General features: G+C 46.8%; 3 protein-coding genes across 3 annotated transcripts in view; 1 reads left to right on the forward strand and 2 right to left on the reverse strand.

Moving 5' to 3' along the window:
• The window catches only part of LOC306796738 (uncharacterized protein), a gene marked incomplete at its 3' end in the record, with an annotated part of 2,965 nt that extends 375 nt beyond the window's left edge, over positions 1–2,590 (reverse strand). Inside the window, exons 1-7 of the mRNA XM_079295809.1 lie at positions 2,477–2,590; positions 2,105–2,203; positions 1,954–2,018; positions 1,710–1,845; positions 1,055–1,561; positions 896–944; positions 7–784 (exon numbers count right to left, since the gene is read on the reverse strand). Coding sequence (XP_079151935.1) covers positions 7–784; positions 896–944; positions 1,055–1,561; positions 1,710–1,845; positions 1,954–2,018; positions 2,105–2,173 — 1,604 coding nt within the window. The 5' untranslated portion in view covers positions 2,174–2,203; positions 2,477–2,590. The remainder of the gene's footprint in view (positions 1–6; positions 785–895; positions 945–1,054; positions 1,562–1,709; positions 1,846–1,953; positions 2,019–2,104; positions 2,204–2,476) is intronic.
• Positions 2,591–2,991: 401 nt separating this feature from the next.
• Positions 2,992–5,648, reverse strand: wdr55 (WD repeat domain 55). The gene is made up of 4 exons (XM_079295607.1): positions 5,110–5,648; positions 4,618–4,724; positions 4,049–4,318; positions 2,992–3,781 (listed from the first exon to the last, which is right to left on the reverse strand). Exons 1-4 carry the CDS (start codon positions 5,641–5,643, stop codon positions 3,451–3,453), a joined length of 1,242 nt encoding a protein of 413 aa, XP_079151733.1. The 5' UTR covers positions 5,644–5,648; the 3' UTR covers positions 2,992–3,450.
• Positions 5,649–6,953: 1,305 nt separating this feature from the next.
• Positions 6,954–15,000, forward strand: part of ccdc171 (coiled-coil domain containing 171) — a gene marked incomplete at its 5' end in the record, with an annotated part of 19,995 nt that continues 11,948 nt past the window's right edge. The window contains 4 exons of the mRNA XM_079295810.1: positions 6,954–7,195; positions 8,340–8,607; positions 9,732–9,861; positions 9,943–10,112. Of these exons, the coding sequence (XP_079151936.1) occupies positions 6,954–7,195; positions 8,340–8,607; positions 9,732–9,861; positions 9,943–10,112 (810 nt within the window). The remainder of the gene's footprint in view (positions 7,196–8,339; positions 8,608–9,731; positions 9,862–9,942; positions 10,113–15,000) is intronic.

A 15,000-nucleotide genomic window follows, 5' to 3' on the forward strand; every position in this document is an offset into this window, starting at 1 on the left:
TCCTGCGCCTCCTTCTCTTTGCTCTCAGTTTTCAGCTCTTCCTTTTCTCTCGTTATTTTTCTTCCCTCGCTCTCCGACCTCGTCTCACTCCTCGTCCTCTCCTCCTTTCCTTTGCTGCCACCTTGTTCCGTCTTCCCCTCGTCCTCTGCTCTCCTCGTCTTCATCACTCTTCCCTCTGATGTCTTCCTCTCTTCTTTCTTTCCCTCCTCACCTTCATCCGGCTTTGTCTTCTTCGGTTTCTCCTCCTCTTCCTTTCCTTTCCTGTTGTCCTGATTCGTTTCCTTCTCTTCCCTCTTCCTCTTGACTCCTTGGCTCTCTGATGACTTCTCCTCTTCCTCCTTCTCTTTTGTCTTTGCTCCTCTTCCTCCCGCCACACCTTCGTCCTGCGTCTGTTTCTCCTCCTCTTTCGCTCCTTTCCTCTCCGACCTCATCCTGTCCTTTCCTTCGCTGCCACCTTGTTCCGTCTTCGCCTCGTCCTCCTTCTCTGCCCTCCTCGTCTTCATCACTCTTCCCTCTGATGTCTTCCTCTCTTCTTTCTTTCCCTCCTCACCTTCATCCTGCTTCTCCTCCTCTTTCTTTCCTTTCCTCACAGACGTCTTCATCTCCTCTTTCTTTCCTTCACCGTCGTCCTGATTTGTTTCCTTCTCTTCGTCCTTCTCGTCCCTCTTCCTCTTGACTCCTTGGCTCTCTGATGACTCCTCTTCCTCCTTCTCTTCCTCCTCGTCTCTCCGTCCTCCCTCGTTCTTCGACACTTGTGTCGGGACAGACTTCGGCTTCTTGCTCACTGAAAAACAAACACCGGAGAGATTTAAGTCTCTCGATAGAATTGATCCTGAAGATGATTGATTAACAGTGTGTGTGTGTGTGTGTGTGTGTGCATGTGTGTGTTATCTACCTGGAGAGGTCACAGCAGGTGTCGTCTCCTTTTGCTGCTCGGCATCAACCTGAAAGAACCCGGAGAACATGAAACCGGTCGGTCAGAGAACTCGTTTGAATCTCGACCTCCTTCACACACAATCATCCAAACAGATAAAACAATGAAAGTCTCTCTCACCTCCTCCTCTTCCTCACTCCTTCCTCCAGCAGCTGATCTTCTGCTGCTCCTCGTGGCGACACAAGTCTCGTCTGAAGTCGGTTTGGAGTCGGTCGTTTTCTGCGGAGCAGATCTCAGCGCAGCTCTCGTTGGAGTTTGAGCCAAAGCAGCTGTTTCCTGTTTACTCGAGACTCGGGTTCTACCGGCAGCCGGTTTACCGGGAGAGGGTTTATCAGAAGAAGTCGGTTTAGCAGGTGTAGTTTTAGGGGCAGAAGTCGGTTTAGCAGGTGTAGTTTTAGGGGCAGAAGTCGGTTTAGCAGGTGTAGTTTTAGGGGCAGAAGTCGGTTTAGCAGGTGTAGTTTTAGGGGCAGAAGTCGGTTTAGCAGGTGTAGTTTTAGGGGCAGAAGTCGGTTTAGCAGGTGTAGTTTTAGGGGCAGAAGTCGGTTTAGCAGGTGTAGTTTTAGGGGCAGAAGTCGGTTTAGCAGGTGTAGTTCTAGATGGGGTTTGCGTGTTGGTCTGTGCTGGTATCTGAGGACACAACCGAACAGAAAAAGGTTCATTAAACACAAATAAAATCGGTTAATTAATTATAAAACAAAACACAAAAAAGAAACATAAAACAAACGTAAACAATGCCATAAACGGCAGCTCAGGTCACAGCATCAGGAGGACTCACTCTGAGTTTACTCCCGACTCCCGGCGTGTTCTGGATCTCCCACATGCCGTCTGAGAAGCCTTTGCCGCGGACGCCGCTGCCGTACTTCATCTTGTTACCAACGAAGGGAACAACGTTCTCCACGAGGACCGAACCTCTGCGGGGGGGGGGGGGGGGGGGGGGGGGGGGGGGGGCAGAGAAGGGAAGTTAAATAAGCAACATGGCGGCGTCACCAACGGGGTGGGGGGGGACTGTGTGTACATACATCTGATGGGTCCCGAAGAAGTAGACCGGGACGCGCTTCTTGGTTGCAGTGTCAGACTTACAGATCTGAACAGAGACGTTATTATAGATATTATATTTTATTATTATATGTTAACTGTCACAGTGTGTGTGTGTGTGTGTGTGTGTCTCACCCTAGCAGGCCAGTAAGGGAACCCCTTCATCTTGGCGAACACCAGGTCTCCCTGCTTGTTCTGCTCCATCTCTGCTGCTTCAGATCTCAGAGGAACAACCTGAAGGAGAACAGACTTCATGTAGACTTTACATTTAATACTTTAACTCATGAAGTCGAGCACAACGGCCTCGACTTCATATTCAAAGTAACTGTTCCCTAAACTCAGTAGTCTCCTTTAAACAGCGTGTTCACTGTTTACAAATACCAGGCGTGCTAGCGCTAATGCTAACTTTAAGCTAGCTAGTCGCCAAAACAAACCCTCCGGAGGTCTTCGTTCTTCTTCTTCTCTCTAGTTTAAATGTTTTAACGGGACAGCAGGATTCGTACTTACCGAAAAAGAAACGTACCGAAGTGGAACCACGAGATAAACGCGTCGGTCTAACGGAAAGGCTTCTTGTTACTAAGCTACGAGCTGCCCACTCTCCGCCGCCATATTGATGCGATCAGCGCACGTCACGTGACGGGAGGTGCGGCGCTTTTCCCGCCTGCCGTTGGGACTGTACCATTAACGCGGGGGGGGGGGGGGGGGTTCAGAACGCAACAAATATTAAAATGAATTACATTTAGCGCCCTATTCCATGATATATTTAAATAAGTACATTCATTTAAGTACTCTGATTTTTAAAAGTACTTCATTGAAATGTTTATTTTTTAATAATCTTCCAGACAGTTGTCTGGTGTATAATTGTGTGTATTTATTGTACTCCCTCATTTGAAGGTCTTCAGGCTCTTTCCTCACGAGATGAGAACTAACTTCATATCATCTATTTACTCGTTTGTGTCAAAACAGCTTCATATTGACAAAACGATGATGTCGTGACCATTAAAGCAAATTGCACAAATATATACAAAAAACACGTTTTTAATGTAAATACAAATACAGTTTTTCCACAAACCTACCCAGCAGACTAAGAGGTACTTTTGGTACAAATACTACTCTCCTCTGGATTTGAGGAGTTTTCTTTTGACAATTTGTGAATGTTTTCCAAACACAAGCAGCTGTACATAAATAAAGAAAAACAAGATTGTGATTTAAATGATGACTTTATGTTACGGACACATTTGTCTTTTTCCCGATGCCCGACCGCTTCAGTTACGACTTCATTGTAGCGTCATTCGTTCTGATATCTGGAGCATCAGCAGTCAGTGAGGATGAAGATCTTCTGGGACATTCGCTCTTCATCACTTCACATGTTTGTGAGGAAACATAAACATGTCCCAACATTCCCGTGTTTCTCGTCCACAGTAGAAACGCTGTGAGGCACGTAATCCGACAAACAGCCGAGATGTTGCTCCACTCCTTTTCTAATCGCTATCGCTGTCTTCCTCCTCTTCTTCCTCCTCTTCCTCCACGTCTTCCTTCTTCTCCGTCTCCTCTGCGAGTCCCGAGAAGAAGTCGTTTTCCCCGTGGGCTTTCTTGGACAGGGACTTCATGCGTCCGTCCTTCTTCTTCCTCTTGCGGTACTCGTTGACGTTGGTGCCGGGCAAACTGGAAATGTCCCAGAACTTGATGAGCTGGTCGTGGGCGCTGCTGGCCAGGAAGCGGGTGTCCCAGGACTTGGCGAGCTCCTCGATGGGTTCGCCGACGTGCTGCCCGATGCAGCCGATGACCCGGTTGGGAAGGAGGTTGACGGCTCTGATGGAAGGACACATTACAACATGTTAGTAACTTGTAATTTAGACCACAGAAAGATCAGTAGGGACCACTTTAAAGCATCTTAGACCATCAGAACATCAGCGTGGACCATGAGACCAGTGTGGTCTAGACTCTGGATCCATTAAAGACCAGCTCAGACCATCAGAAGACCAGTTTGGACCATTAAAGGATCCTCTTAGACCCTCGTCAAACCAGCTTGGACGTGGAGTCTGAGTGGACCCCCATGGGTGAAGCCGGACGACTCACCGGATGTACCCGTCCATGGAGGCGGTGCACACGATGCTGTCGGTGATGGGGGCGATGCACTCCACCGACTCGGCCTTGATGGAGAAGCGGTCGCTGGTGGCCCCGAAGCCGTTCCAGTTGAAGATGTAGATGGTCCCCTCGCTGGAGCCGCAGACCACCTTCTTGCCCCGCTTCATCAGCGCCACCGAGGTCAGGTCGCCGCTCTGGCACTCCGACAGCAGCTCGAACCGCCGCCTCTTGATGTTGAAGACGGCCATGGTGCCGTCGCCGCTGTGGGAGGTTTCAGCAGATCAAATCAGAGACCCTCCGAACCACAAAACCCTCAAGAATGTTTTCGTTAAACGGTCGCCAAAACTACACGGTTCATCACAGCCAGAAGCTAAAAACACGTCACTGTTGTCACGGTTTTCATCTTTCCGACTGTCCTTGAACACCTCATGTGTGACGAACGCTTCGCTCAGAAAAAGCATCAGAACTTGGCTTAAACTTGTGATATTTCATCAGAAACATCTGATGAATTGGCGGCGCTGGTTGGATTTGATCCGCCGTGGTCGTGAGGTGAGAACCACCTGGTCGTGAGGAGGATCCTCTTGGCCTGGTCCACGGCGATGTCACTGATGTAATCCTCGTGCTGTTTCAGATCCATGATGTCCGTCCCCTTCCTCATATCCCACACCTTCACAGAGACAACCACAAATCAATAAAAAGTTACATTTTGGGGCTAAAACATTTGCTAAAAACACTGCAAGTCAGTTTGAATCATGACTCATTGACAGTATATAAAGACCCGCTGAGACAAACACAATACTACGAGAGAGTATTTGTGTACAGTTAAACACCAAGACGAGCTGAGACCATCAAGAGACCACGACGGACCATCTTCTATCAATAAGGAAGCACAAAAAACACAATTTAAACTCATCTCATTGTGTTTTATCTCATTATTCTGACATTTGATCTCATAATAATTCTGTTTTCATCTTATTTTTGTTCTTTTACTGCCACTAATGGGCTTCTACAGCTATGAGTCTGGACCATTAAGACCAGTCTGGGTTTCGGACCTTCAGGGTTCCCCCGTCGTCTCCGGTCGCCAGGATGTTCTCGTCCACCAGCAGCAGACTGTTGATGGGGGCCCCGTGGGCCCCCCGGATCCTCGTCACCAGCTGTCCCCGCTCCGCGTCCAGCATGTGGACGGCCTTGTCTCTGGAGACGCTGTAGAGCTTCAGCCCGTCCTCGGAGAAGCGCACCTGGCGGCAGGACTTCATGTGGTGCCCGGAGGACCACAGCTCCCGGTTCTCGCCCTCCGTGCACGAGTACGAGTAGGCGTAGATGTCCCCGTCCACGTCCCCGCACACCAGGATGTCCCGGCTGGGGTGGAGGGCCACAGTGTTGGCGATCGCCTCCAGCCGGATGTCCTCCGGGGTGTCTCGGATCTTCGGCTCGTCCTCGTCCTCATCCTCGTCTGGGTCCTGGTCTGCAGGCTCCGAGTCTGAGGTTTCTGGGTCTCTGGTGGTCTTTGTTTCTTCTGTTTTGTCCGTTTCTGGAGGGTCTGTCTCTGTTGATTCGGGTTCAACGTGTTCTGCGGGCGCCGCCATGTTGTTTTGCTTTTCTTTCTTCTTCTACGCTGAAATAAATGGTAGCGTCACCAGTGAAAGCAGACCACACTGCCCTCTACGGCACGTTACAGTACTGCAACTCTAATGTCGCAATAAAACACTGGCAATTCATACATAAATAAATACTGTACAACTCTTTGTTTTAAAAACACATATATATTGAGCATATTCTTAGAAATTATTTTATTTTAATGTTTTTTTAAATTATGTTTTTTGGCTATTACTGTTCTTTTTTAAATCTTTTTTTCATCGTACTGTGTTTATTGTCACCAAGGTACACTCCTAATACTGTACTTGTCAATAAACCTGTTTAATCGTATTTAATTCGATTTTCTTTAAATTAGAATATTTAATTCATTATTTTATTTGTAAATTTAGAGTTTTTATACAAAAGATAATTTCAAAAAATATTTTATATTTAAGGTTTTTTAAATCCATACGTATTTTTATAATTAAACTTATTATTACCTCAAATAAATAAATAAATATGTGACGTGTTGAAATGGGCGGTCGCCATTGGCCGGTCATCCAGCCAATCGGGAGTGAATGCGGATATGACGAACAGACGCTAAAGATGGCGTCAGATTCAAACAGTTTCTGGACAAATGTCGCTGTAAGTGTTTCTAACAGTTCACTCCGAGCTGCTTCAGGCTTTTCTTATTAATGTTATGAATACGATGTGTAGTGTAGACTTCCTCCGACTTAATTATGATTATAATAAAATGTAAGGTTAGAATATTAACCGTTAAACGGGTCTTTGTTTGTGTTGTGTGAGCCATGGAAACGTAACTCCATTCACTAAATGATATAATTTAAGATTAAATTGTTGACAAACAAGCTTATAGAGAAGTTATAAACACAGTTATAACGTCCAGTGAATCGTCACGGTCTCCTTGTTAGTTCGGCTTACAGTAGATCCACCAACATTTTTAAATGTTTAAATTAGCACTTTATATGTGTAAACACAGCTGTTTGTTGTTGACAGAAACATTTAATACAACTTCAAATTATGAGAAAATCCGCCATCTTTGGTATTTTTCCCTGATGCCGAATTGTAAAGTAGATCCGGTTGATTTGTAAACCGTCTCACTCCTTGTTGTGAACGTTACGTAACTCTGGTGATGTTATGGTGAATATGTAAGAGATAGATTAGTGAACGGAGGTCGGTTTTCACGGGTTGACAACAAAACATCAGCCAAGCAACCGGCTTCAGAGACGATGTTGTGTGTCCGTGATGATGGAGCTGAAACACGCCCTCAGGGTGGTTAAAGTCATCCCGGCGGAGGAGCATGCAGACGGAACCAGCGGAGCGGAGGAAACCACAGACCGGCCGGAGAAGAGCCGCGGAGAGCGGGAAGAGAGCCGGGGAGAGAGCCGGGGAGAGAGGGCAGAGAGCCGGGGAGAGCGGGCAGAGAGCCGGGGAGAGCGGGCAGAGAGCCGGGGAGAGGGGGGACGATGGAGCGGAGCCTCGGGGGAGTCAGCAGAGAGCCGGGGTCACCTCCACCAGGAGCTCCGAGGAAGAGATAGAGAAGTACACAGTGACTTTACTTATACTACAATTATTACTATTACTACAATTATTACACACACATCTCTCTCTCTGTCTCTCTCTCTGTCTGTCTCTTGTCTCTCTCTCTCTGTCTGTTTCTGTCTCTGTCTCTTGTCTATTGTCTCTCTCTTGTCTCTTGTCTCTCTCTCTTGTCTCTTGTCTCTCTCTGTCTCTTGTCTGTCTGTCTGTCTCTTGTCTCTCTCTCTCTGTTTGTTTCTGTCTCTCTGTCTCTCTCTCTCTGTCTCTTGTCTCTTGTCTGTCTGTCTATCGCTCTCTCTGTCTCTTGTCTCTTGTCTCTCTCTCTTGTCTCTTGTCTCTCTCTGTCTCTTGTCTCTTGTCTGTCTGTCTATCTCTCTCTCTTGTCTCTTGTCTCTTGTCTGTCTATCTCTCTCTCTGTCTCTGTCTCTTGTCTCTTGTCTATCTCTGTCTGTTGTCTCTTGTCTGTCTCTCTCTCTGTCTGTTTCTGTCTCTCTCTCTGTCTCTTGTCTCTCTCTTGTCTCTTGTCTCTCTCTGTCTCTTGTCTGTCTGTCTATCTCTGTCTCTGTCTCTTGTCTCTCTCTGTCTCTTGTCTCTTGTCTGTCTCTGTCTCTTGTCTCTCTCTCTCTGTCTGTTTCTGTCTCTCTCTCTGTCTCTTGTCTCTCTCTGTCTCTTGTCTGTCTGTCTATCTCTCGTTCTGTCTCTTGTCTCTCTCTCTTGTCTCTTGTCTCTCTCTGTCTCTTGTCTCTTGTCTGTCTGTCTGTCTATCTCTCGCTCTGTCTCTTGTCTCTTGTCTCTCTCTCTTGTCTCTTGTCTCTCTCTGTCTCTTGTCTGTCTGTCTATCTCTCGCTCTGTCTCTTGTCTCTTGTCTCTCTCTCTTGTCTCTTGTCTCTCTCTGTCTCTTGTCTCTTGTCTGTCTGTCTATCTCTCTCTCTCTCTGTCTCTTGTCTCTTGTCTGTCTATCTCTCTCTCTCTCTCTCTGTCTCTTGTCTCTTGTCTGTCTGTCTATCTCTCTCTCTCTCTGTCTCTTGTCTCTTGTCTGTCTATCTCTCTGTCTCTTGTCTCTTGTCTGTCTGTCTATCTCTCTCTCTGTCTCTTGTCTCTTGTCTCTTGTCTGTCTCTCTCTCTGTCTCTTGTCTCTCTCGTCCAGGTTAAAATACGTCATCACCACCATGCAACAGAAGGAGAAGCAGACAGGAGAGACAGGAAGTAGAGAGGAAGATGAGGAGAGAGAGAAGAAGGGACGATGGAGGGACAGAAGAGACAGAGGAGGAGATCGGAGGGGGGAGAGGGAGGGGAGGAGCAGGAGGGCGGCGTCAGAAGGAGGTGAAGGAGGCGACCGGTCGGGGAGGCTGAGGAGGAGAGTCCATCAGCTGGAGAAAGACAGACTGGAGCTGACAACCAGCCACAACCAGGAGGTGAGAGAACATGTATATATATATATATATATATATATATATAAAGCACAGACAACACGGATACATCATCTATCATGTTCATCAGACCTGACTCTCAGTGAGCAGCTCTTGGATGTAGCTGCATGCACAGGACGACGACAGGGAGGAACATTAGTGATGCAGAGAGGTGAACAAACAGCTTTGAACAAAGTTAATGTCAGAACTTGTGTTTGATATTTGTCTTTGTTATTTTCTTTAATAGTTTGATCTTTGATAGAGTCATGTGGGTTTCTGAACCCTCAATTAAAATGATTTATGTTATAATAACAGAAATGTGTTTAAATATCTTTTTTCATTGATATAACTGCATGTACAATATGTTTACACTTGAATAAACAATAATCAAATGCAGAGAGAGTTATTGAACAATATGTTAGTGAGAAGTTAGTTACAGTCTTACAGTTACAACCGGCCCTTTGAGGACCGTGATGCTGATGTGGCCCAGAGTGAGATGAGTTCGACAGCCCTGGTTCAGACCATCAGTTTAGAGGAGAACCTCCTCCTGAGACGGAGCTGAGTCTAAAACAGCTGCGTTGGCCGGGAATCGAACCCGGGTCAACTGCTTGGAAGGCAGCTATGCTAACCACTATACCACCAACGCTCACATCTACACATCTGGATCTCTGTGATTGATTTGCTCTCTCTCTCTTTCTCTCTGTGTTCCTCTCACCATGTACACCATGTACCTCTAGTTGTAGTACAGTATAAAGTACAACATGTACCTCTGAGATGTAGTACAGTATAAAGTACACATGTACCTCTGAGATGTAGTACAGTATAAAGTACAACATGTACCTCTGAGATGTAGTACAGTATAAAGTACAACATGTACCTCTGAGATGTAGTACAGTATAAAGTACACATGTACCTCTGAGATGTAGTACAGTATAAAGTACGACATGTACCTCTGAGATGTAGTACAGTATACAGTACACATGTACCTCTGAGATGTAGTACAGTATAAAGTACAACATGTACCTCTGAGATGTAGTACAGTATAAAGTACACCATGTACCTCTAGTTGTAGTACAGTATAAAGTACACATGTACCTCTGAGATGTAGTACAGTACCTGTCTCTCCTCAGGTGACCCGGCTCCAGACCCAGCTGACCCGCCTCAGGTCCTCGGTGGAGCGAGGAGAAGCTCAGCGGGTGGAGCTTCAGTACCAGCTGACTCTGAGCCAGAGAGACTCCACCCGGGCCTCCGAGCTCACAGGTACATATATCAAACGCACCCTCTGAGACCCGTCAGGGACAGATGCAGCAGTGAGGTGTGTGTGTGTGTGTGTGTTCATAGAGCGAGCAGCAGAGCTCCAGCAGGAAGTCCAGGAGCTGCAGAAAGCTCTGGACATCACCCGGCAGGCCCGGGACAAGGACCAGCATGCATTGCAGCAGGAAGTGGAGGAGCACGACGGACTGATTCACAACCTCAGCTCAGAAAACCAGCGACTGCACCGACTGCTGCAGGTCACACACACACACACACACCGAATCCAAAAGAGGAACAGAGAGAGAAAGAGAGAGAGAGAGAGAGACAGGAACAGAGAGAGAGAGAGAGAGACAGGAACAGAGAGAGAGAGAGAGACAGGAACAGAGAGAGAGAGAGACAGGAACAGAGAGAAAGAGAGAGAGAGGAAATCAATCACAGAGATCCAGATGTGTAGATGTGAGCGTTGGTGGTATAGTGGTTAGCATAGCTGCCTTCCAAGCAGTTGACCCGGGTTCGATTCCCGGCCAACGCAGCTGTTTTAGACTCAGCTCCGTCTCAGGAGGAGGTTCTCCTCTAAACTGATGGTCTGAACCAGGGCTGTCGAACTCATCTCACTCTGGGCCACATCAGCATCACGGTCCTCAAAGGGCCGGTTGTAACTGTAAGACTGTATCACTAACTTCTCACTAACATATTGTTAAATAACTCTCTCTGCATTTGATGATTGTTTATTCAAGTGTAAACATATTGTACATGCAGTTATATCAATGAAAAAAGATATTTAAACACATTTCTGTTGTTATAACATAAATCATTTTAATTGAGGGTTCAGAAACCCACATTACTCTATCAAAGATCAAACTATTAAAGAAAATAACAGACAAATATCAAACACAAGTTCTGACATTAACGTTGTTCAAAGCTGTTTGTTCACCTCTCTGCATCACTAATGTTCCTCCCTGTCGTCGTCCTGTGCATGCAGCTACATCCAAGAGCTGCTCACTGAGAGTCAGGTCTGATGAACATGATAGATGATGTATCCGTGTTGTCTGTGCTTTCATCAACAGTTCATTACAAACACAAGTACCTGCTCGTCTCTTAGCTGCTGTGTTGTTAGATTGCTGCTAGTTCATCAACTCGTCTGCGATGGTGTTTCTTCACAAACTGACATTTGTAAAAGTCTGTATCTGGTCGGAGCTCTGCTCACATACCTTCAGCATGCACTGGGCTGTAGCTGTGTCAATATATTCTGCTGTGATTGCAGTCTGCCTTTTAATTATTGGACAGTTTGATGTTTTTCTCGGAGGCTAAATTTAGCTCCGTGTTTGGTGTCAAAATGCCGACGTGAATTGTATCCTTCATCACCGACACGCCTCATAACACAGAAGACAGACCCGTTGTTCTCCTTGAAGCACAAACATGTGTTCACTTTCACATCTTTCATTACATTTTCTTCCCTCTGCATCAATTGTTCTCTTCGTGGACATTTTGGGATTATTTGTGGATCTTTTTCAATTGTTGGAAAACCTCTTTTTGGGCTGTTGCCTCTCCTGTCCACCTGTTGTGATAGTTTTAATGTCGGTACACAGACAACATGCCATCTCATCAAAAGGTTCAACGAAAAAAAAGTTCTTGAGAAAAGGAGAAGAAAAAAGAGAGAAAAGGTTCAACTAAAGTCTCTTCAGGTGTCAAATACGAAAAAGGGCAAAGGGACTTGTCTCATCAGGTCATGTTCTGTAGAAGGCACAGCTTTGTGATGGGCCTTTCCAAGGTGCCATTTTGTGTCCTGATCTTGACTCGACGTACATGTCCTTTTTTGTCGGGGAAGATTTCCGTGATTCTGCCCATGGGCCAGGAGTTGCGTGGTGAGCTCTCATCAATGATCAGCACTATGTCTCCATGCTTTAGATTCCTTTTAGTTTCATTCCATTTCTGCCTCTCCTGTAGCAATGGGAGGTACTCTCGTGTCCAGCGTTTCCAGAAGAGATCAGCTATATATTGGGTCTGTTTCCATCTTCTTCTGGAATGGGTGTCACTTTTGTCAAAGAGTCCAGGTGGAAGAGTCGGCATTCGCTTCATTTGAAGCAGGTGGTTGGGTGTCAGGGGTTCTGGATCTTTCACATCCTGAGATAGGACTGTGATGGGCCGGTCATTCATGATTGCCTCTACTTCGCATAGAGCTGTTTGGAGACTTTCGTCATCCAGGGTCTGTTCCCTTGTGATGGAGTGGAGAATCTTTTTGATTATCCGGATGAGCCGCTCCCATACACCTCCATGATGAGGACCATAGGGTGGATTGAATGTCCATTTGATACCTACAGCGTGCATCGAATGCTGGATTTTGCTGAGGTCAAGGTGGGTAAATGCTTCGCAAAGCTCTCGTTCTGTCCCAACGAAATTTGTGCCGTTGTCAGAAACAATCTCCTTCACTTGGCCTCGTCTGCAGATAAAACGTCGGAGTGCAGAAATGCAGGAGTCTGTATCCATTGAGTAGGCCATCTCCAGGTGTACGGCTCTGCATGCGAGGCACGTAGACAAGGCTCCATATCTTTTTACTTTGCTGCGGCCACGCTTGACTTCTATGGGGCCAAAGTAGTCCAGTCCCGTATGGGTAAAGGGTGGCAAGTCAGGTGTTATCCTGTGAAGAGGTAGGTCGGACATCTTTTGTGTCATTGCGGTGCCATGCCATCTCCTGCAGAGTACACAATCCCGTGTTATCCTTCTCGCAGCGGAATTTGCTCTAAGGATCCAGTATTTTGTTCTGAGTTTTGCGATCATTTGATTTCTTCCACAATGACCCATTGAGGCGTGTGTGTGGTGTAGCAGTATCTTTGACAGGTGATTGTCCTTGGGCAGAATGGCAGGATGTTTGGTTTCCTCTGGCATTGCCAGCTTGCTTAGTCTGCCGCCAACTCTCAGGATTCCCTGTTGGAGGATGGGATCTAGTCTGTAGATCCTACTGTTTTTCTTTATGGGTAAGCCCTTTTGTAGAGAGGTCACCTCATCTTGGAAGGATTGTTGTTGAACGTAGGACACAAGTGATTGTTCGGCCTTGCCTAAATCCTCCACAGACAGCCGTGACCTAGGTGGGTCCGAGTCACTCGTTTTTTCTTTTTTAGGTTCAATTGTCTCAGACGTTCTTTGAATTTTAAGAGCCAGGCTGATGATCGAATCAATTTGTCCCATGATGAGAAGTGCTCAATAAGACGAGTCAGTGGACTTTGAATCTGCAGTGCACTTGGAGTGAAAGCTCCAGCCACCTTCCTGACCTCCGGGTCACCGTCTGACAGTGTGGGTGGTACCCGGATCACTGGCCAGTCTGTTTCCGGTTGCATCAGAAAATTTGGACCCCTCAGCCAGTGTCCTTCTTGAAGGAACTTCTCAGCTTTCATGCCTCTTCATGCATTGTCTGCAGGGTTGAGTCCAGTCTTTATGTGGTGCCATTGGCCTTTGTGTGTCAGATCCCGAATAGTGGTCACTCTGTTAGCCACGTAGGTCTGAAACCTTCTGGCGTCATTTTGGATATATTTTAATACGGCGGTGCTGTCGGTCCAGAAAACTGAGTCTCCGAGGGTTGACTCGAGCTCTCTCCTTAACATCCTGTCCATCCGAGCAGCGAGGACTGCACTGGCAAGCTCCAGTCTTGGGATTGTCACCACCTTTAAAGGTGCAACTCTTGCCTTCCCGATCACAAACACCATGTGAGGTAGTCCGTTGTTACTGGTCAGCTTCAAATAGCTGACTGTCCCGTAACCTCTTTCACTTGCATCGCAGAAGTGGTGCATCTGTGCTCTAGTAACTTCAAAATCTGGTGGCTTAAAGCATCTCTTGATTCTTAGACTGGAAATCAGGTTAAGATCTTTAAGCCACTCCTTCCATCTCTCTGTGTAAGTAGTTGGTATCGATTCATCCCATCCACAATTCAGCTTGCACAGGTCCTGCAGTATTCCTTTCCCTGTCAGCATGACTGGTGCTATGAACCCAAGAGGATCGTATACCGAGTTCAACACAGACAAAATGCTTCTGCGGGTGACCGATTGTTGTTTCGGGGTGATCGAGAAGAAGAACGTGTCTGACTCAATGTCCCATCGCATGCCAAGAGCCCTTTCTATGGGCAGTTTGTCTTTGTCGAGGTCTAGATCTTTGACCTCTTTTGCCCTCTCTTCAGCTGGAACAGAGGTAAGGACTGCTCGACTGTTACTGGCCCATTTGGTGAGTCTAAATCCACCTGTGGTGCATACTGATCTGAGCTCTTATACCAGACAGATCGCCTGGCTCTCGCTTCGGACAGATTTGAGGCAGTCGTCTACGTAGAAGTTGTGACGAATGGTGTTGAGAACTTCAGCACTACACTTTCCTTCATTATCATCGGCTGTCCGCTTCAGTGCGAAATTGGCGCAGCTCGGGGATGAGACCGCTCCAAAGAGATGCACCGTCATCCGGTACTCTGCTAGCGGTTGGTTGGTGTCGCCGTCTGGCCACCACAGGAATCTGAGGAAGTCCACATCATGTTTAGGTATTCTTACTTGATGGAACATTCCTTCGATGTCCCCCATCACTGCTACTGGCTCCTGTCGGAATCTGAGGAGTACACCCAGCAAGGTGTTCGTAAGGTCAGGACCCTGTAGCAGCTCATGATTCAGCGAAGTTCCTTGGAATGAGGAGGTACAGTCGAACACCACCCGGATTGTCTTTTTCCTTTTGTGGTAGACACCATGGTGAGGGATGTACCACAGTCTTCCATCTTTCCGAGGGAGCTGTTCCTCTGGCACTCTTTCTGCATGTCCTTTCCTCAAGACATCACTCATGAAGCCATTATAGTCTTTCCGAAAGGCTTCATCTTTCTGGAATCTGCGGGCAATATTTAATACTCTTTGTTCCGCCATTTTCCTGTTGTTCGGCAGGCTGATGTCATCCTGGCGGAACGGAAGTCGTATTTCGTAGTGGCCTTCTTTCCTTTTGACCGAGTTGTTCATCACTTGTAGGAATTTCTTATCTTCAAATGAGTGTTCTTGTTTTTCATTGTAGGCCAACTCTGAGAAGTCCTGGTTATATTGGTGTATCAGGAGCTCTTCCAGCTTGGCCACTGATATTCTATTGGACGTTACCTGTGGTCGACCATGCTCATCCGTAGGTGCAGTACTG

Source organism: Melanostigma gelatinosum (genome assembly GCF_949748355.1).
Source record: "Melanostigma gelatinosum genome assembly, chromosome: 23".
NCBI lineage: Eukaryota > Metazoa > Chordata > Actinopteri > Perciformes > Zoarcidae > Melanostigma > Melanostigma gelatinosum.